At 39.2% G+C, this 22,241-nt stretch overlaps 1 protein-coding gene across 6 annotated transcripts in view; it reads right to left on the reverse strand.

The window, feature by feature from the left end:
- Window positions 1-1,175: 1,175 nt before the first annotated feature.
- The window catches only part of DIDO1 (death inducer-obliterator 1), a 71,079-nt gene continuing 50,013 nt past the window's right edge, over window positions 1,176-22,241 (reverse strand). For all 6 annotated transcript variants that reach the window (XM_088674723.1, XM_035121389.3, XM_088674724.1 and 3 more), the window contains 8 exons: window positions 22,027-22,143; window positions 21,776-21,883; window positions 20,209-20,344; window positions 19,372-19,915; window positions 18,334-18,487; window positions 15,982-16,071; window positions 14,660-14,855; window positions 1,176-6,249 (listed from right to left, as the gene is read on the reverse strand). In XM_088674723.1, coding sequence (XP_088530849.1) covers window positions 2,957-6,249; window positions 14,660-14,855; window positions 15,982-16,071; window positions 18,334-18,487; window positions 19,372-19,915; window positions 20,209-20,344; window positions 21,776-21,883; window positions 22,027-22,143 — 4,638 coding nt within the window. In that variant the 3' untranslated portion in view covers window positions 1,176-2,956. The remainder of the gene's footprint in view (window positions 6,250-14,659; window positions 14,856-15,981; window positions 16,072-18,333; window positions 18,488-19,371; window positions 19,916-20,208; window positions 20,345-21,775; window positions 21,884-22,026; window positions 22,144-22,241) is intronic.

Here is a 22,241-nt window from a genome sequence, read left to right on the forward strand (position 1 = left end):
AGTCCAACCCCCTGCCAAGCAGGAAACACCATCAAAGCATTCCTGACATATGCCTGTCAAGCCTCTGCTTAAGAACCTCCAAAGGAGGAGACTCCACCACTCCTTGGCAGCAAATTCCACTGTCGAACAGCTCTTACTGTCAGGAGGTTCTTCCTAATGTTTAGGTGGAATCTTCTTTCTTGTAGCTTGAATCCACTGCTCCGTGTCCGCTTCTCTGGAGCAGCAGAAAACAACCTTTCTCCCTCCTCTATATGACATCCTTTTATATATTTGAACATGGCTATCATATCACCCCTTAACCTTCTCTTCTCCAGGCTAAACATACCCAGTTCCCTAAGCCATTCCTCATAAGGCATAGTTTCCAGGCCTTTTACCATTTTGGTTGCCCTCTTCTGGACACGTTCCAGCTTGTCAGTATCCTTCTTGAACTGTGGTGCCCAGAACTGGACACAGTACTCCAGGTGAGGTCTAACCAGAGCAGAATACAGTGGTACTATTACTTCCCTTGATCTAGATGCTATACTCCTATTGATGCAGCCCAGAATTGCATTGGCTTTTTTGGCTGCTGCATCACACACACACACACACACACACACACACACACACACACACACACACACACACACTTCACACACACCCTTTCAATAATAGGTTTACAAATGCCAGCCATCCCCCAGGTCAGGCTTTCCTAGTACAGTATCTGTTTTGTGAGTGTTTGAAGTACCTTGGTCAAATATTCTTTATGGCTACAGTTTTGTAGAGAAACAACATCTTTTCAATAAAGAGCACTGGGGGTTGTATCAATTGCTGCAGGAGTGCAAGGGAAGACCTGGGTTCAGTGTAGTACTGAGAGGCATGACTGCTATACTGACATGCAGATAGAGCACTGAGCATCTTATCACAGGACTGTTTGGCCAACAGCCAACCAAATGACCATACTTTTTTGTTGTTGTTAAACTATTTGAGTGACGTATTCCTCGTTTTATTAAGTGATCTCTGGCTGAAGAGCTCATCTAGTGGTTGCAAAGGCTACCCATTCCTCTTGCATCTTCTCAAAATAGAGATACCCTGTTCTGGAATCAACGATCCAAAGAAACTGAAACATTAGAGTAGTGTATTTGGATTAATGTGGCAGATTCTGCTATCAGTTCCTATGAAAATTTTGATACAATGGCTTTCTTTAGATGTTTATTTGACTTACAGTAACAAAAACCTATGAAGTTCCACATTTAATGTACAGTGATATATTCTGAAATATAAAATACAATTTACAGAAACCCCTGTCAAGTAAACCTAAACAAACACTTGATTTTGCATATTTTCATATATGTCTAAGTTAGAAACATTTTGAATAGAAAAATTACATCATAGTAGATATTTATGTTCTACAATACCTCTTACTTTTTAATATTTTTGCAAAAGAGTTTTGCATACAGGTCATTGTTTAAATCAGTTTGTCCTTGATGTTTAAAGTGTAAGATGTATCAATATAAAGTGTAAATCTGTAGTGATTTATTTATGGGAGTAGTGTACTTGAAATGCAGATCTGAACAATGTTACGAATCTATTTTTACATTTGCAAAATGTTTATAAAAATATCAAAGTAACTGCTCAACTGTAAGTGCATAATCCAGTTAAACTAGTAGGATTTCCTCCCCTATGCATTCTTTAGAATTATGAACTTGAAAGATACAGGAAAAATAATAGTTTACTGCATTATTTCACAGTGAAAAGCTCTCCTCTTTAAAGCAGATTTGTTAGTACCAGTTTTACTACTCCATTTTTTACACAAATATTTATTTCCAATGTTATCAAGATAGCCACGAATGTGGCAAGAACAGGACTGAGGATGTATTCTAGCCTAATTTAAGCACTTTTAAGCTCCACATATTTCAATGGGGCAATTATTATATACTAAAATGTCTCCCATTGTAATTAGTAAGACTCAAAGGTACTTAACACAACTTGTCCGGATATTTTACTTTGAGCACTGGGAAAGTCAAACTGCTTAAATTATCCATATTCATTTTGCACAAAGATCTGCAAACTACTCTCTCTTCAGTCATTTGAACCATTTATAAAATGTTTTCCATTAAGTATGTTTTAAAAGCTTAGTTGCTTTGTATAGAGGTGTCATTAATTTTTAATCAATTACACTTTTTGTACAAATTCAACATTAAAAACCTTTAACTAAATAGGAAATATGGTTACTTACTCAGGCATTCATTTTTTTTGTCTTAGTTGAAATCTGTAACTCAAAATGCCCTCATGTAAAAAGGAAGATAATGAACCTAGAAGCTTAATGTTTATTATTCAAATACTCTGCCAGCTGCTAGAAATACTGCTCCCCAGCAATCTTTCTTTAAATACACAAAACCCTGCCATAATTAATTAGCTCAGGACAGAAATGTTGGGCTCTCTTGAATGTAGGAACCACTGTACTGAAACACCAAAATACTATATATTAAAGATGTAATGGTATGGCTTGTAAGATATTGTTTAAATTTTCATAAAATTACATTTCAAGTTAGTGGAAAACATAACTTTATATCCATAAAAAGCAATGTGCTCATTGAAGAGAGTTCCCATTTTTGCTTCTGTAAATGGAAATTTAAAGACAAAATAAGTAGGAAAAAAGCAACATTTTAGAACTGTAATGCTACAGGCATTAGTTTTTCTGTGTGGATGGAACATTGGATCCCCTGGTCCCAGGCCCCTGGTCTAGCAGACAGTGCAATGGTCCAAGGCTGGGGGGGGGGGGGAGGCGAACAAAATGTAGCAAGTTCAGCATGTACCTGCTTAATATATGAATATATGCATTTACAATCCAAAATCTCATTTGTGAAACAGGTTTTACCAAACTATGCCTAACAATCAGAATATACAATATGTACAAGTAATAAAGAGTCATGTTTTTCTTCCTCATGTGGCTCATTATTGAAGAATAATTATGTTTCTATGTCTGCTTAGCGGAAGAAGCTTCTGCATGTGATGCCCTTTGGCCACCAGTTTGTTTTTCTTGCTTAGAGTCCTTATCACACTCCTTACTTTTACTCCGGTCCTTGCGATCTCTTGCTCTGTCTTTGTCACGGTCTCTGTCCCTTTCTCTATCCCTTTCTCTGTCTCTACTTCGAGCTCCTTCTCTGTCCCTGAATCTGTCATAATCACGGTCTCTGCTTCTTGATCTGTCTCGTCTTCGGTAAGTATCTCCATCTCTGGTTCTGGCTCTGTCTCTGGTTCTTTCCCAGTCTTTCCCCCGTTCTGAATCTCTATCCCTGTCTTTGTTATAGTTTCTCTCTCTGTTTTTATCCCAGTCTTTTTCTTTATGTCTCTCCCATTCCCTTTCTCTCCCCCTATTCCAGTTTCTGCCACGGTCCCTTTCCCAAGCCCAGTTGTGGTCACGATCTCGTCGTCTATCATCCGTTACTCTATTTGATCGATTATCTGACTGATCAGACTGCTCTATTTTTTCCTTATTACCTCCCTCAAATCTCTCTCTTTGTCTCCCTTCAAAAGTCTGAGCTCTATAGTCATTACTTCGGCCATCTCGAAAATCAGATGCTGACCACTGTGCTTCTGTCTCAGAACCCTGCCCTGAAGTATTAGGATGAGAGGCAGGTGGTCCAGTTTCATCCCACATCTCTTTCCTGTGCTGAGGTGGATGACTTGGAAGATCCAAGAGTGGTCTGGGGCTTGGTTTCATACCTTGCTGAGATTGTCCTGGAAAGTTATGTCTATTTGGGGGAGGTTCATTTTTTTCTGGAAATGGACCAGGTGCAGGTCCCCTTGGTCCTCCAAACTGATGTGGTGCTGGACCTCTCTGATTTGGAAATCTGGGTGGTGGGCTCCCTCTCCGTTCTTCAAATGGTGGTGGCAGAAGTCCTCTTGGTCCTGGCATGTGACTTGGAGCAGGTCCTCTTTGTCCTTCAAACTGATTTGGAGGAGGACCCCTTGAACCACCAAAATGATTAGGTGATGGACCTCTTGGCCCTCCAAACTGAGGTGACGGGCCTCCTCTTTGACCTTTAAATTGATTTGGAGGCGGCCTTCTTGGGTTCCCGAAAGGAAAGGGTGAAGGTCCTCTATTTCCCATATACTGCGGAGGCTCAGGTCCTTCAAATTGTCCAGGACCACCACTCATCTCATGATATTGGGGGTCTGCATGTTGGGAATCCCTGTGTTCCATGTGAGGTTCCCTATGATCTTCAAATTGAGAAGGTGCAATTTCTCTTGGCCCATCAGGAAATGGTGATGGACCCCTATTATCACCAAAATGTGGTGGTGGTGGTGGTCCATGCTGTGCAGAAAATAAGGAAGGGATGGGTGCTCTTGGGGCTCCAAACCTGTTGGGTGGAGGCCCTCTTTGTCCATCATTATTTGGTGGAGGATTATGCCCTTCAGTAAACTGTTGTGATAGACCCCTCTGTCCATGGAAATCTGGAGCACCACTCATTAATGGAGGACCGCTTTTGTGTCCAAGAGAAGAAAATGGGGGCCCACCTCTTTCTTCATCAGTTTTAATTTTGGGTGACTCCATTTGTTCATAAAAGTGGCAAGGTTGTGGATTTCTTTGGTCTTCATAATGTGATGGACCTCTTTCTGTTTCAAAATGACCAGGAGCTTTCTCCTGAGATGTGAACACTGGGCTTGGAAAAGTGTCCCTTGCTATCCCTGGAGCATTTTTCTCCTGCGATTCATTTGACCAAGCTACAGTCTGAACACTGTTAGGTGAAGAGAAAGTAGGGAGGAAACATGGATTGACAGGGGTGGGTAGCAGTACTTTACGAACAGGTGCAGTTGTAGATGTTTCAATAGAAGCTGGTTTATTTACAGTTTCCTGGTAAACCTGTGGGGTATTTTCAGGGTTGATAGTGGGCACATCTTGTTCAGACATAACAGAAACTTTTTCACTAGTAACCCATGTATCTTTATGACTAGGATGAGGGACAGAAATCAATGTTTTATCTGCTTTGTCAAGTGCAGTTTGCAATGGAGCTGCATAGCTGGGTGGAGGAATTTGTACTGTAGGCGATTCTATAACATGCTGCTTTACATTACAGTCAGTACTTTCATTAAACTCTGTTAGAATCCTTCTAGCTTGTCTGGGATCTCTACTTTGTCTAGGATCACTTCCCTGATTTAACAATTGAGTTTGACTTGTGGATGTAGGCAATTCAGATTTTTCAGTAGTTTGTTTTTCATGTTGGAATAGCTCATTTTTTGCTAGAGATGATTTCGGAGGTGGTGACATCAAAGCATCAGAAACTGAAAAATGAGCCATTGATACACCAACAGCTGCTCGTTGTTGCCTGAGGGCTTCTTCTTGTTCTTCCAGTTGTCTTTTCTGTTCTTCTATTTGTTTGTTTAATTCTTCTAACATTTTCTGTTGCTCTACCAAAGATGGTGGAGCAGATATATCGGGCACAAATGGAGTAGATGCTGTCAAGGAGTGGCTTTTAGATTCCGAAAACATTTTATTAGGCAAATCATCAACAGTAACTGTTGCCTCTTCTAAGATAGTTTCATCTTCTGGATCATAGGCTTCATCTTCTTGCTCTGAAGTTTCAAAACTTTTTTGAAGACCACTTTCACAACTTTGCATTTCAAAAGCTTTCTGTGGAGCATACTCTTCCTCAGGATCATAAGGCCTGTCATCTTCCTCTTCTTCTATAGCTTTATCTTTTGACATTTGCCCAAATTGCTGCACAATGGGATCAAGTATGGGAGCTGTTGGTAGTCCTTCCTCAACAACAGTTTGCATTTCAGTCTGAGCACCTTCAGAATCCTTGGAAACAGGATCAAAAGATTTCTTTTTCCCAAAAAGAGTTTGCAGGATGTGATCAAGTGGTGTGGCTGATTTTGAAGATAAGGAAGCAGTAGAAGATGCAGTAGCTGTGTTAATTCCCAACACAGAAGCACTTGATTGTGCAACAGTGGCTGAGCTTCCAGCTTTAATTGATGACAATATTTTTAACACAGAAGGTGGCTCTGGGGGTGGAGGTGGTGGAGATCCAGGTGGTGTTGTACTGACAATTGTTTCTCCAGTATAGAGAGAGAATTTTGAAGGTTTTTTCTCTTGCTGAGAAGCCATATTGCCTTTAGGGTACGCAGATACTTCAGTTTCTTCCTGCAACTGAATCCTGCTTTTCTTTTCTTCCATCTTTTCAGTTTCCAGTACAGCTGCAGGTCGCTTAGTTTTCTGACAAATTACTAATCCAAGAATTAAGTTTGGACGTGCTGATTCAAGGCCTGTAAGACAAAACAAGATTTCATGTAAGAAATGTTTTGTTTTGTTTTTAATTTAAATTTGAAGTCAGTCATTGCTAAGATTTGTAACAAACAATGCGAAAAATGTTACAGAACACTATGCATACTCTATTAATGAATGTAATAATCATAACTTAGTGGAAAACAGCACATTAAAGTAACTATCAGACTGTAACTAAGTCAAAAACTGTATTTTCTTATCAATATTACTGAGAAACCAATATATGCTTTTATGTTGTAAAACTGGTAATTGTCACTTGATGATGATGATGATGTTGTTATCACCATCCTAACTTTCCCCCAGCCAGATACTCAAGACTGCTTGCAGATAAGCACAACCCTAGCAGTACAATCCTATCCCTACCCACAAGTAAGTCCCATTAAGTCCAATGGTACTTACTCCCAGGTGAGCGTGCATTATTAATTTGTTTATCATCCATCCCACAAGGTCACATGGCAGGTTACAGCAATGTAATGCACAATATTAATATCAGTTTAAAACAAATACAATCAAAATAACAGGGACCCAAAAATATACTTCTAGTTACAGGTAGGTAGCCGTGTTGGTCTGAGTCGAAGCAAAATAAAAAAAGTAAAAATTTTTTTAAGGTGCTACTGAAGGAATTTTTTTATTTTGCCAAAAATATATATCTCAGGTGTCAAAGCCAGGGTTAAAGAGGTGTGTCTTCAGCATGCACCAGAAAATACGTTTTAAAAAGGTGCTCCATGCATCTCTGTGCAGAAGGAATTATGTAACTTAGCAGCTGCCGCATAGTGCCCTCTCCCAGGCCATCACCACCCAGGGTGGCGGAACTATCAAGAGGGCCCTCTCTGCTGATCTTAACACCCAAGAGGGTCTGTAGGAAATAAGGTGCTTTAGACACTGGGACTTGTGGTTGAGGGCTTTAAACACTAGCATGAGCACCCTGACTCAGGGTAACATGAGTTCTAAATGGAACCCCAGTAATTTGGCTGCTGTATTTTTTAACCAATTAACCTTTTGGAGACTGATTAGAGCCTTAATAAAGAGTGGCTCTTTATTATTATGTTACTTGTGGAATCCTCAAATTTAGGATTCCATAAGTAACTATATAAATTAACAGAGGGTAATAGAAAATTGTGCATTTTTATAATTTCCAAATAATTAACAAATCAACAGCTAGATGAGTAGGGTATTGTTGTTGTTGTTGTTGTTGTTGTTATTACCACCACCACCACCACCACCACCCATAGCTGCCAAGTTATCCCTTTTTTTAAGGGATTTTCCCTTATGCTGAATAGGCTTCCTCACGAGAAAAGGGAAAACTTGGCAGCTATGCCACCACCACTACTACCACCCGTTTTGCCAGTCCTACTTTCAGCAGACATACAAACATCTGATCTTTCTGTAAGTCATGTTGATGGTTAACAAAGCACTGCATAATGACTTTGGGGGAAAATACAGAATTACTCAAAGGAGAAATGGAACAGAGGTAATTATGGAATAGACTGCTGAGAGAGAAATTCAGCAATTTCCAGTTTAGTTAAATGTTTCAATAGAGATTTAACCTTACAAGGTTAGTATCACTAGGTCAATAGAATATACATACACCTAGGCTTTTACTATTCATACTATTATACAGTATATGGAAAATGAGTAAAATAAAGAATCCCCTGGAAACCACTGTGGTTCTGTTTCATAAGGTTGCACTAAAGTTTTACATTACTATACATACAACAGTGTCTGATAATGCACTGCTTTTTCTTAACTCCAATTTTACTGTTCATTCTGCCCACTTGTGCAAACGTTCAGGAATATAGTTAAGAGTATATGAATATTAAAGGCATAAGAATAGTTAAATGCCATGATAGTTCACACCCTAATGGGTTACAGTAAAACAGATCAAATATTAAGTAGTCTATTTCAATTTATTAGAAGAGTGCTAAGTAGTGAGGATGAAGGATCTCATCTTCTGAGAATAATTTTATTTCCAATTTGCAATAAATGTATTATCATTTGAAGGATAAGGGCAAGTGCAATATTCAACTGATGCATTGTTTCCAAATTTGTAGTCTTTTTATATCTTAGTTCTGCATTATATCCAATACTTTCATCTAGCAATCCCAGTGATGTAGCCCATCAGATGCCTACCACAGTAAATAAAGTACAGCTATAATTACTGGAGTGGCTACTACTGTACATTTTGACAGCCAATGCATTACTTTGATTTTCTTGTTTTAGTTGGTTGTGTTCAATTCTCCTTTGTGTGTGATCTTGAAGTAAAGCTGAAGTACTAATAATGATCTTAACACTGATATGTTTATTAACTTAAGTTGCCCTAAATATATTTAATACGAAAAAACTTCACTTTGTTTCTCTTAAAATGAAGTTGGCATTTCAGTTGAAAAGTATAAATTGTTTGGCTGCTTAAAATGTAGCATGTGCTCAGAAAGTGCTGAATAAGGATAAAAACCAACAACTTAACAAATGTATTGCATGAAATAGGAAATTACTTTTAGAAGACAAAATGTTTTAGAGCAGCAAAGAATAAATGTAGAATGATCATAACTAATAACTCCACATTAAAAAAAACCTGGTTGTGAAAAATGTTTATTCTGACCTTTAAAAAAATTAGTTTGTAATTCTGAAGGAAGCTGTCATTTGCATCCCTTTAATTTATCTTCCAGTCCTTTACGCCATTACCTGGGAGTAATTCCCATTGAACTCATTGGGCATACTTCTGAGTGACCATGCAGAGAATTGTGCCTAATCTCTTTCATGGACAATTTGATCAGCTTTTACCTATTAATCTTACAAAGATCTGTGGTACTCCACATAAACTTTGTTCTCAGAACAATCCACCTACATTTCCGTCAAGCCCTGTTTTCTCCTTCCATCACTTTTTTGATACTCTGAGCAGTTCTACTGTAATGCTGGCATTAAAAAGTGTTGTGTAGTGTTGAGCTAGGCTTACTGGGTTCAACTATATATACTTTTATTGCCCTCAAGGTGGCCAACCCAGTTTAAAACCAAGAGCACTAATGGGGACGTAGGTGAGAAGTTACATGGAAATAAAAATGATTTTGCATTAGTTAACTATAACTTCTTGTGCACAGCTAAGAAGTATTAAATAATGGGTTATAAGTAACTAACCTAGTTAATTTAGAAAGGGTGGGCAGAAATGTTTTATAAACCAGCATACAAACCCTATAAAACTTAAAACCACTACTTAAGAAAGCAGCTTCTGAGTGGCTGTTTAGACCCTGTGGATAATGGAAACATGAAGCAAGTCAGGTTACAAGCAATGACTATTGAGGATAATGTGGCAAAGAGACTATACTCTTTGTGGAGGCATAATGAGTAACCTTGTAAGTCCATTTATTTATTAAAGAATGGCTGCTACATGCCTCAATGGCTCTGTTCTACCTCCAGTCAAGAGGCATTATGGCTCTAAATACCAGTTCCTGGGGATCTAAGGTGGGCACAATGCTGTTGTGTTCATGGTCTAGTTTGCAAACACCCCACAGGCATTTGGTTGGCCCCATTGAGAACATGCTGGTCTAGATGGGCCAATGGCCTGATTCAGCAGGTGCATCTTAGGTTCTTATAAGAGCCTAGTTAAAAAAATGAGTGTACCAACATTTGTTTCTGGAGGAAGGTTAAAAATATTGAGTTTTTAAAAAGCTAGTCCTTTAAAAAAAACTACAGTGGTACCTCGGGTTACAAACGCTTCAGGTTAAAAACTCCGCTAACCCAGAAATAGTACCTCAGGTTAAGAACTTTGCTTCAGGATGAGAACAGAAATTGTGCTCTGGCGGCGCGGCAGCAGCAGAAGCCCCATTAGCTAAAGTGGTGCTTCAGGTTAAGAACAATTTCAGATTAAGAACAGACCTCCAGAACAAATTAAGTTCTTAACCAGAGGTACCACTGTAGTATTGTTTACTGTATATTATATTCCTAGATTGATCTGAATATGAGTATGAGGAAAAAATGTAAACTATATTAAAAATATGACCCCTAAAGGAAACTTAGCAATTCCTGTCTAGTTGCTGCTTCCCATAATATGAATTCAGGTAAGTATATGGAGGTTTACTGTTTCTAAGAAATTAAGACATTCATGTCATCACTCCCATAAACTTTTAAAAAGCCCTGAACGCTTATTTCTTGACATAAAACCAAGAATTTTTATGAAGTAAGATTTCATAAAAGATTTGTCACTGCTGTATGTGCAAACCAGTGCTGCTCATTAAGCAGCTGTAGGGCTACTTCAGTGATATTTTTTTACAGCCTTCTTTACCTGAACCTCAAAAATGTCCCTTATTCATAACTGGAATTGGCAGCAGTACTAAGACTGGTTTACACAATCCCTCAATGTTAGTTGTGCTCAGCCTGACCAACAAGTGCCAGCTATCTAGCAAGCAGTATAATTATTATAGTTGCCTTTGAGGAAAGCAGAAAATGAATTTCAGTTTAAAAAAATAAGGCTGTGGGAAGGGTGTGGTGCCCTGTAAATATTGCTCCTCTTCAGAGTCACCAATCATTTTGGGCCAGTGGGCAATGTGCATATTGGAAAAGTTGTGGGGAATACACACACACAAGAGAGAGAGAGAGAGAGAGAGAGGGAGAGAGAGAGAGCGAGCGCAGCCAAACACGCACAGGAACCTATTCTGTAGACCAGAATTGAATGCTTTCTTCAAGTCTTAATTCCAAAAGCAGGAAAGGCTCTTGTAGGCACATGTGCACCTGAGAGTCCCATGTTGATGATCCGGACTGTACAAAGTATTGTATTATAAATAATGTATCAAAGGTACAAGTGGTGCTTTTTCACAGATCCTCCTTCCAATTACTAAGATACTCAATATTCTTCTTTAAATATTCTTCTAGCTTTGGGCTAGGGAATACCTATTGATTAAAATATTAGAAGAGTTTGGATTTGATATCCCGCTTTATCACTACCCGGAGTCTCAAAGCAGCTAACATTCCTCCCCCACAACAGACACCCTGTGAGGTGGGTGGGGCTGAGAGACTTCAGAGAAGTGTGACTAGCCCAAGGTCACCCAGCAGCTGCATGTGGAGGAGCGGAGACGCGAACCCAGTTCCCCAGATTACGAGTCTACCGCTCTTAACCACTACACCACACTGGCTTTTGCTGAAAGAAACATCAAGCTTCAATAGTGTATGGAGATGAGTTCTGCAGATATCCACTCCCGATTCCACCACTCAATGATTTCATTTGTAGATTGGAGAACATGCTAACTTCCTTGGGGGGAAAGAGACACTGCCAGTGTTTGAAAATATGTAAGTCAAAATGGTCTGTGGAACAAAATAGAAAATCTTCATCAAGTTTCAGGATAGATGTCTGCAAGTGCTGAAAAGGTTTTTAGTGAATAGAACCTGATTCCAAGAAGGCATGCTTGTTGTAATTGTGGCAGCTGGCAAGGGGCCATATACTTGAAGGATCCACCTAGGTTATCCCACCTCCCCTGCCCTGCATTAGTCAGTGTATGAAAAGAATCAGTCAGATAAGAGACCAAGTGCTCCTTGGACATTCTACTGAATCACACACATGGGACTGATGATAGAGATGTGATCATTCATGTAGGTTGGATCAATATCACTGCAGATTTCCTTGCGGGGAGTGGGGGCTGGGACAGCCATTCTGATCCATTCCCCATATTTCCATTCCCCATTACTAATTGAGAAGAAAAAGCAGGTAGCAATGAAGCTTATTTCACCAAACATAGAATGATTTAACTAATTACAACTTTTAACTCCTAAAGTTTAGTGATATTAACATGTTTCCGTTCCAGTACAACTTATGTTTTCTTTTCCTTTCTTGGTTTTGACATCAGCTGAAGTGATTTCTTGTGGAACAGAAGTCTGCCATGCAGCACAGTCCAGGCACAGAAGAGGAATTCACATGATGTACTCCAGCTCTACTATTTATGATCACCACTAAGTATGTCACAACCATTTCACATACAACCTCTGTCTCATAAAATAAAAAGTAAACCAAACTTAGACCTAGGTAAGTCCTATGAAATTTAATAGGATTTACTTCTAAGTAGATATGTAGAGGATTATATTTTCAAGGATATTGTAGTCTCTATCTTAAACATATCAGAGCAAGCTCTACTGAATAACTGATACCAAATAATACCGAAATACTTTAGGATATTTGTTTTGTTAACATATTTTGTCCTAGCCTGGTAAAGCAACAGTCTGAAACCCAGAATTGATCCTGTGATACAGAATATATATGTCTCAACTATGTGTGTGAATAACATTTTTAGCAGCCTAGCAGGTGTCACTATAGAGACTTATTTTACTAACTAGACCGAGTCCAATACATAGTTACAGCCACTAAAACATCTGAATTGAAAGAGACAATGACCACTTTGCACAAAATACATTTTATTAAGATCATGTAATAAGAGCAGTAAATTTCATTAAAATATATGGATAGCAGATTTTATACCTCTCCCCGTACATGTCCGCATATACCGAGAACTGAGACAACTTATCCGAAAAGATTCTAATAGGCTTAATGTATATGACTCACCTCAAAACACACATAGGAAATTATGATTTGGACTGTATCCTCTATTTTTTAAAAATAATAATAATATGTGTATGCTGTCATCAAGGAGGATTATGATGGGGGTGCTTTCAAACAAATTTCACATGCCTTCTGAGTTGTCACAACCCTATTAAAAGACTTTTCTTCCCCTAAACATTTAACTAGGCCTTCAGAATTAAAAGCAAAGTGGAATCTGAAAAAAATGCTTCAGGCAGTCCATATTTTGAAATAGTGGTTCTTTTTTCAGCTTCAAGTTCGTTGTTTATAGGATTTTAGAGTGTGTCCTATGTTAGTAAGGTTTTCAAACTGCACTCTAGGGATGCTTAGGTTTAACAAAAGCTTATGAGGAGTTCCTTAAATGACTGGTACTCTTTCAAGGAAGTTAGTTTGCCATAACCAAGCTTACCCTGAAATGCACAGTTGTGGGAAAGTGCCAGATTTGTTACAATTTCTAAATTGTAATCTCAGTTCCGACAGGCTGACAGCTATGCCTAACAGGCCTGTAAACTGAGGATGTGCCCTAGACTTTTCCTGAGAATCCTCAGCAATATACACAAATGGAAAGGGTTACAGGTAGGTAGCCGTGTTGGTCTGAGTCGAAGCAAAATAAAAAAATTCCTTCAGTAGCACCTTAAAGACCAACTAAGTTTTTATTTTGGTATGAGCTTTCGTGTGCATGCACACAATGGAAAGGGGTTGAAGTTCAGGATTCAAAGTTACAAGAAATACTACTTTAGATAAAAAAGGAGAAAACCTCAATTTTCTCTCCCCTTCCCAGTTGTTTGCCACAAACTATAGAGACTGGATGAAAGTCTTTTTCCCCCCAGTCAAAATGGAAATTTCTTGCGATTTATCCTGGAGCTGAAGAGAATTTCCTTACAAGCATATGTGCAGTATTGTGTGGTTATTTATTCAGAAGGACAACATACATAAATAGCAGGATGACCTCTTAAGAGTGCAGAAGCTCAGGAATATAGTATTGAAATAAACTATACCTTATTTCTAATCAGTTCTGACTAATTAGTATGCAGTATTTGTTTGATTAAAATCTGTTTTAGATAAACAGCATTCCCTCAAGAAGGAGGGAAGACAGAGACTGGTTTTCTTCCCTGGAGCAATCAATCTATCACTGTCAAAACAGCTGATGGAATAGTGTGTAACTACTCCTTATTTATATGTGTGTCTCTTTCAGCTATGAAAGCTTGGGTTCCTTGGGACATTCCTCACACCACTGGGTGAGCTCAGTGCCGAAATCTTGAGATCTTGTGAGTTTTTGATTGCAGGAGTTCAAGCACACCTATAATATAGTCTGCAAATGACAATCTTACCTTTCAACGTCAGTGATGTTCTGTGGGCTTTCTGTGTTTGCTTCTGTTTGAAGATGCTGACCACTTCTGCTCATTTCAATGTCATGTTGCGTACCAATATTTTAAAACTTAACTAACCTCCCTGTGCCTTTTTAAAAGATCAAAGTTCTTGTAGTTATGTCTCCCCGTTTCCCAAACTATGATTTGTATATAGCAGGCACGTCCAACTTCCAATAGACTGCAATCTATTAAAAAATGGCAGTGATCTACCCATTGGAGTGACCAGAGTTGTTGACCTTTTGTTGAGAAAGCATCAAAGTTGTTGAGATTTTTGGGGGGTGGGTGGGTGGGAGGGCATGATCCCATGATCAACCAGGGACACCCCGCGATCGGCCGGTATATAGTACTTTTCCTTTCTACATTTATCCAACTGAAGTGTGTGTTATGAATGATGTCTGGTATGGTATTTATAGTTGTAACATAGAAGGGCAGAAGTAGTTGGGTTTCCTACAATTCATTGCTTACCTGGTCCCTCAAAGGGTAAAAGTTTGGATGGAATAGGATCCTTTGCACTGAGAGGAATCAAATAGAGGTCCTTGACATGTCTGTTGTTATTAGCAACAACACCAAATCGGCCACGACTGCTAAAATAGGAGTACAGAGAAATGTAGGAAGGCACCTCCTCTTCTGTTGCAGGATGGAAGCGGATCAAACATAGTTCCTATAATACAAAAATATAAAGGAAAAATACCAACCTATTGCTAAATACGTAAATAGCAAGTGAGGGCAACATGGCATCCATGCACTTCACTTTTGAAGTAATAATTTCAGAATTATTCTTATTCAATTTCTATACCGTCCTTCATCTAAGGATCACAAGGTAGTTTACAAAATTACATACCATAATAGCAAACGGAAACAATAACACCCCCCTCCCATGCCCCACATACAGTTTAAAAAGCCATAAATTGTATAATTAGCCAAAGGCCTGGGAAGAGTAATGTTTTTGCCTGGCGCTTAAAGATATGTAATGAAGGCACCAGGCTAGCCTTCCTGAGGATAGCATTCCACAAATAGGGAGCCACTGCAGAAAAGGGCCCGCTCTTGTGTGGCCACTATCTGGACCTCTCTTGGAGGAGCACATGAAGAAGGGCCTCAGACATTGATTGCAGGGTCTGTGGCAGTAAATATGGACTTAAGTTGGTGATCCGAAAGATGGTGCAGCTTTAAAAAACGCCTTATTTCACTGCCATCAAATAAGCAAAGATTATGTAAAATTAATTATCAATATAATTTTACTTTACATTATTTAAGGTGGCTGAATTTTTCATTATTAAAACACTTTTAGGGTTAGATCTAGTAAGGATTCTTACTATGATGGTTCATATATTAAGTCAATGATAATTTATGCTGTGCTGGAAATTGAAATGTCACTAATACAGAACCTGTTGGGGTGGGGAAGAAGTGGTGAGAATATATGGAAGGGAAGTAATAGCCAGCAAAAAAAGCCATTATAGTATTTTGCCTGTCTTAAAGAATTTCAGGTACAAATTACTGACAAGAATCCAAACTGCTGCTGGGGTGCAGGTGGGTAGGAGCAAGTTTAACTTTTTATTTTGACAAATAGGCCTGTATGCCATGTTTAAAAAAGAAGTCCCCTCCACATTTCAAAAGAGACGTGTGAAAACATTAGGAGTTGCTGCTGTATCATTAATTCAAGCCAGCAGTGTCCTCCTCCCTTAGGTAGAAGAACTTAGTTGTATAGTTCACTGGATCCCATCCAATATTATTATTTCAAATATAGTTCAATTATTTCACCATTACCACACAGGATTTTTAAAAAGTACCTTTGACACAGATGATTTCAGTTTGCCAATATAATCCCATACTGTCTTCGGCGAGATCCTCCCTCCAATATGAATTGTATCAGGTAAATCCTGGATAAGAAGCATTACATAATGTGAGAAGAGGGCAGTTTGAGGGCAAAATATATTGCCCTACATTTCCCAGTAAATAGAATTATACCAACAGAATGTAAATAGAAGCTATATTGTGATTTTACTATAGCTAGTGCCATTATGTTCACAATTCTGTTTATCCTTCCACTTCCATTTTCAAACTGCTAGCAGAAAACATAGTCCCTTTCTAATTTCACAAACCACAGCTCATTTTGAGGTTGTTCAAATGTTCCTTTCTGAATCTGGTATGAGAGGGAGCACATCTCACACTTGGGTACCCCTACTATAGTTTCTTATCTGGGAATGGAGAATAATGTCTGACACTGTAGTACGAAGTTGCTTTTATTTACTTGTTCTGCCACAAGATCTTGGGAACTGATGAATGCAGTATTTGTATGGTTCAAACATGACTTTTTGTACAAGGAAAATGAGCTGGAAAGGCTGGCTATTGGTGTGCTAAGACCCTGAGGCTCACTCACTCCCATATTAGGCTCAGACAGTAACATCTGAGCACTGTGAGAGATAGCTTTTACATAAAGAAGTAATACTTTTGCACATTAAAGCTACAAAAAGTTATTAAAAATATAATTATTTTGAAAATTGTGACAAAACATTCCTAGCCTATTTTCATAGAGTAAAAATTTAATTGTCACTAAAACATGCTGTTGAGACACAATGTGTTTATATTTATAAAGCTGTCTTATCTATAGATCTATAGGGGCAAACATATTTCTATTTATTTACATTAACCACAGTCTGTCTCAGAATTCAGCATTAAACATTGCTACAATATCATATTCATGGCCCACTGAGCCTAAGATCATAACGTACTAGTTTTCCAACTAGGAGGAAAAGGGTTATTCTTACACCCATAAGTTTAGGAGTCTTCCTATCCCTGCTTCAAAACACAGGAAGAAAGATAACACTAATTCCACTGACAGAATTTGTTGGTGCACAGGAATCAAAATTCCAAGCACCCTGTTCATATTGACCATAAAAGGCGAGGCTAAAAAAAAAGAGTTGAATACACTGAAGTATCTTCCTCCTCTAAGGCAGGAAAGATATACAGCTGCTTCAGCTACTGTTCTACTCCCCACCCTACCAACAGTTCTTACACAAACAATGCAGAGCAATACGTGAAGTCTCTTGGAATGTATGCAAGAACCAAGGTGGCTTTTCCTCAAATAATGGAATTTATGAACAGTTTGCAGTTATTGGTTTGACACTTGATAATCAACTACACTGAACTTCCTTCCTATGTTTCTTTTTTGGGTTTAATACAGGAAACTGGGAGCTCACTGACTATGGCAGTCATCCCATGACAGTGGCAATCATCACTTATCATTTATTACAGATCACTGCTTCTCACCATCAGACCAAAATGAAAATAAAGAGTGTGATTAACAGAAAATGATAAAGAGTTCTTTATCAGTTAGTGATATGAAGTGATAATACTAAAAATGGAATATCCAGCATGCCATTTCAGTGCTACTATTTTCCCCTTACAGTGGTACCTCTGGTTACGAACTTAATTCGTTCTGGAGCTCCGTTCGCAACTGGAAACTGCTCGTAACATGAGGCGCGCTTTCGCTAATGGCACCTCCCACTGCTGCCGCACCGCCGGAGTGTGACTTCCGCGCACATCCCGGGGGAAAGTTTGCAACAAGGGGCATCTAGTTCTGGGTTAGTGGAGCGGATAACCCAAAGCTTTCATAAGGGAGACGGTACGTGACACGAGGTACCACTGTCCTTACAGATCACCAGTACTATTTTATTATTTTTGGAATAAATTGCTGTTCTATACAATACAGCAGTGACCATTTTAGGTGCATCCAATTGATGCACGATCACTGATGCATGGTCTTTTGGGACCCAGAAGACAGAATGGGGACATAATGGGGCAGGGGGTGCTTATCTGCGTTCCACACACGTAGGAGCTGGGAACAGAAGCCCTGCATGAAATGGTTGCCACCTGTACTCAAGTAAATGTACACATTATCTATGTCCCATTTCTTATGCTACAGACACAGTCCACTGTCTCAACAGTGAGTTATTAAAACTCAGACCTAAATGAAATTTGAAAATGTTAATAAGTCAATTTGCTTAGCTTTCAAGCTATCACGTTGAGTAAACATGATAATATATTACGTGTATAGCTAACCTCTTACCACAAAGCAAATGTAGTTAGAAATATAATTTTAGATAGTTTATACAGAAAGCACAAGCACTTCAAAGTCGCACCTCACTGAGGTAGTCAAAGGATCCAGAGACAGGGTAAGCTTTGGTGACAAACTTGGCCACACTTTGCATGTTGATAAAGCCTTTCCATATGGTGTTAAGGCGAGAGAGAAAGACGGACGTATCTCCTTCTTGAGGGGACTGTATCTCTGACATACTGCAAAACAGAAAACCCAGGAGAATTGTGTCAAGTGTGGCTCTACAAATTGTATCTCTACAAATGCCCCTTCATCCCCAGCATATTTCAAATTCCACATCAAATGATCCTAAATCTTATGAAATATACTTTTACTGAATTAAATTAATGGGCTAGAATTCAATTTTTAAGACTTCCAGTGCATTCAGTGGAAGGCTAGTGATCACAAAATACGGACCATTAATTTGCTAACCCATGAATAGAATCCCTGTTATTATTAGGGATTGAGTTGATATTGTAAGACTTGTGACGGATTCTCTTTTGCATGAAAGAGTGGGTCAAGCATGGAGAGACACTGAAGTTCATGAGCCTGCCTTGAGTAAAGGCAATGTGTGTTCCCCAGTTCTTACAAACACTGGCTCCTCCTGTGCATCAATGCTACTAGAGGTTAAACAGTGTGCTACATGAGAAAATATGACTTGGCAAATCTTCAAAGTATATAGAAGTAGTAAAAAAATCCTCCTGTTCATGGGTTTGCTGTCCTTTCCTCCTAGTGGCTCCTGAGATATTAGCACAAGGTATCCCTCCTTCACATCTTGAGGAGAGGCAAAGAAAGGTCCCTCACTGTCAGTTAACATCAGAGTACTTGCAGAGCAATGGCAGCAAGGGTGTTTGGTCTGAACTGTTCTCCTCCTTGCACAATTGGGGGACAGCAAGGAGCCACCCGTGGGGGGGGCACCTATCTATGCCCATTAACTTGCCCACCCACCCTTTTACCCACTCTGAGAAGCTTCCTTCCTTAGAAGGAATTTGAAGGCTCCCCTTGCACCTACACACACACCATTGGGTTGCATGGTCCCCTTTGCACAATACCACACGCCTCTTGCAGACTGACACACACATACCTAACATTTAGGGACGATTGAGCTGCCAAGTATCTTGGGTCCGATGATGATGATGGCTTTGTTAATATTGATTTTGGAGCTGGTACAGTATTTCTTGATATTTCCGGTTTACTTTCCCCTACAGAACCTTTGTCAGATGCCGGGATGGGATGCAATGCAGAAGACACAGTAGAAGCAGAGGTTGACAAAGTGCTCATGGCTGTTCTGGGATCCTTCCCAGAGACTGTCACAGTAGTGATAACACCGCCAGCATAAGATGTGGGGTAGAGAGAGCTCTCATTGGGTAGAGAAGATTCTGGATTGCTTTGTCCTTGTGTTAAAGGAATGTAAGTTTTTTCTATGCTTGGCTGAGGAACTACTTCAGCTACAGATTCTACAGGTTCTGCAGCATTCTCCATTTCCTCTTCTTTTGCAGCCTCCACTTCATCTGCTGATGTCGAGCTTTCAAATTTTGACTTCATTTCTGACTTTGGTTCCGCCTTCTTAAAAGATGACGATTTTAGTTTCTTTGAAGCTGGTTCATCATCAGATGCTGACATCTGACCTAAATGGTAAAAAAAAAACCATAACATGTAACATTGTGAGTCTGTGTCTTTTCATGGACATGGTGCTATATTTCCCTTGGAGACAGGGAAATCACTTCTTGCTTGTTGCCGTTTTAATTTATAGAAACAAAAAGTTTATTTTACTGCAAGAAGGAAGTTTGGCCATTTATATAATTGAGGCTCCAGCCAGATTTGGGTTTACTCGGAACAAAATTGATACAGTAATTTAAATTTCTGCTTTGCATTTCTACCACGTGGGTGTTCACACAGCTTTGGTAATCCATGTGCATACCTGTACAGATTTTGCAGTTCAGGTCAAAAAGATGGGCTCGGTGTTGACTTGTTGTGTCCTGTAACATACTGCTGAAAACATCAAGAATTGGAGCACTGCTTTTCTCAGGAGCTGCTCGATCTGCCTCTTGCTGCTCCTAAAAAGGAATTGAGGCAATGGTATGATTTGCTGGTATCCGGCTCATTTCAACTATACACATGCAAATTCCTGTGGATATGCAGATTTGAAACCAAACATCCACAGCTCCAAAAAATAAAGCAATTGATACTACTAAAATCTAGACATAACTTGACCTTTCAACAAGTGCAAGCTCATATGCAGAAAGAGAGCCTTATAAGGTTTGTGTAGATTCATTACTGGCACCACAGGTTTCGGCAGCACCCCAAGAGGGGAAACAGAAAGTGTGCTGTTCCCCTGTTCTGGGCAAATTAATTAATGTGCGCGCAACAACCGATTGTCATTCACACACGTGTGCATCGTGGTGACCCAGAAGTGGCAGGAAAAGGGGGTGGGAACAAGCTTATGCGTGCTCTGCCCTCACACACAATGGCCCAAAACACAGCCACGCGCAAATCAGGGGTTGCCTGTTCATCATTGGTCTCTTTGCAATAGGAACCATGCCAAAGCAACAGTCCAGGTAATAGCCAATGTACTACAGTGTACAGTGGTGGGTGGGTTATTGGTTTTGTTTGTTCTTGTTTTCATCATATTCGTTGTAGTTTTATTCTGTATTTTATCCTGTGAATCACCCTGAGATCTTTGGATGAATGGCAGTACAGTGGTGCCTCGCTAGACGAAATTAATTCGTTCCACGGGTCTTTTCTTATAGCGAAAAATTTGTCTAGCGAATCCCATAGGAATGCACTGAATTTTTTTAAACTTTTTTTTGCCCATAGGAACGCATTAATTGAATTTCAATGCATTCCTATGGGAAACCGCGATTTGCTAGACGAATTTTTTGTAAAACGCATTCGTCTAGCGAGGCAAGCTCCGCTCGAAAAATCCTTTCGTTAAGCGGAAATTTCATTAAGCAGGGCATTCGTTAAGCGAGGCACCACTGTATACAAATTTAATAAATAAATAAGAATAAACAATAATACTGTGTACATGTACCCCAAAATAAGTACAGTGGTACCTCTACTTACGAATTTAATGCGTTCCGAACGCACATTCGTAAGTCGAAAAAATTTGTAAGTCGAATCCCATAGAAATGCATTGGAAGAAAAAATTCGTAAGTAGAAGCAACCCTATCTAAAAATTCATAAGTAGAAAAAAATCCTATCTAAACCGCATCCAAGATGGCGGACGGAGCTCCATTCGTAAGTGGAAACATTTGTAGAGGTACCACTGTACAGACTCCTGCGGGAATTGTGCAGTGCATGTATAAGCTGCTTCAGAGCATTACTGGATTGTGCCCTCTAAAATAAAAAAGCAAGCAAGCAGATAAACTAGAGATCATAAAACATGACATTTTAAATTATACAATATCTTCATGTAAAGAATTGAATTTTGGTGAATGGTCTATGTAATTAATTATAAATCAGTGCCTTAAGTGGTTTATACTTACATCTGAATCAGACACTGGTGGAGAATCTTCCATGTTAGCATCTGGGATGGGTTCTTGTTTTACAGCAGATTTCTTGTTTTCAAAAGTTTTACGTTTAGCTGCCATTACCTATGAAAACAATGTTATTTGTATACACACACAAAGTCAGTGAACTAGACTTTAATCATTACTCTGTAGTCAATTACCACATCAGCTGGAATTGCTCATCAACCATCCTTACATAATAAACACCACAAAATTTTATTGCTTACTGCTTTGGCTGGCCTTTCTTTCCATGTAGATAGCTCTTTGGATAAGAGTTCTTCTGGCTTCATTCTTACTAGCCTTGACAAAGGAAGGTCTTCCCTAAGAACACGATGGAAAAGTCCCTAAAGAGAGAGGAGCGATTCGAGGTGAGCAGTAACTACTTACACAACTAGCAAATGAGAATCTTCCAATAGGCAAGTAAATGCTGTCATCCAGTTCA

The sequence above is a fragment of the Zootoca vivipara genome, chromosome 7, assembly GCF_965207765.1.
Source record: "Zootoca vivipara chromosome 7, rZooViv2.hap1.1, whole genome shotgun sequence".
Classification (NCBI taxonomy): Eukaryota; Metazoa; Chordata; class Lepidosauria; order Squamata; family Lacertidae; genus Zootoca; species Zootoca vivipara.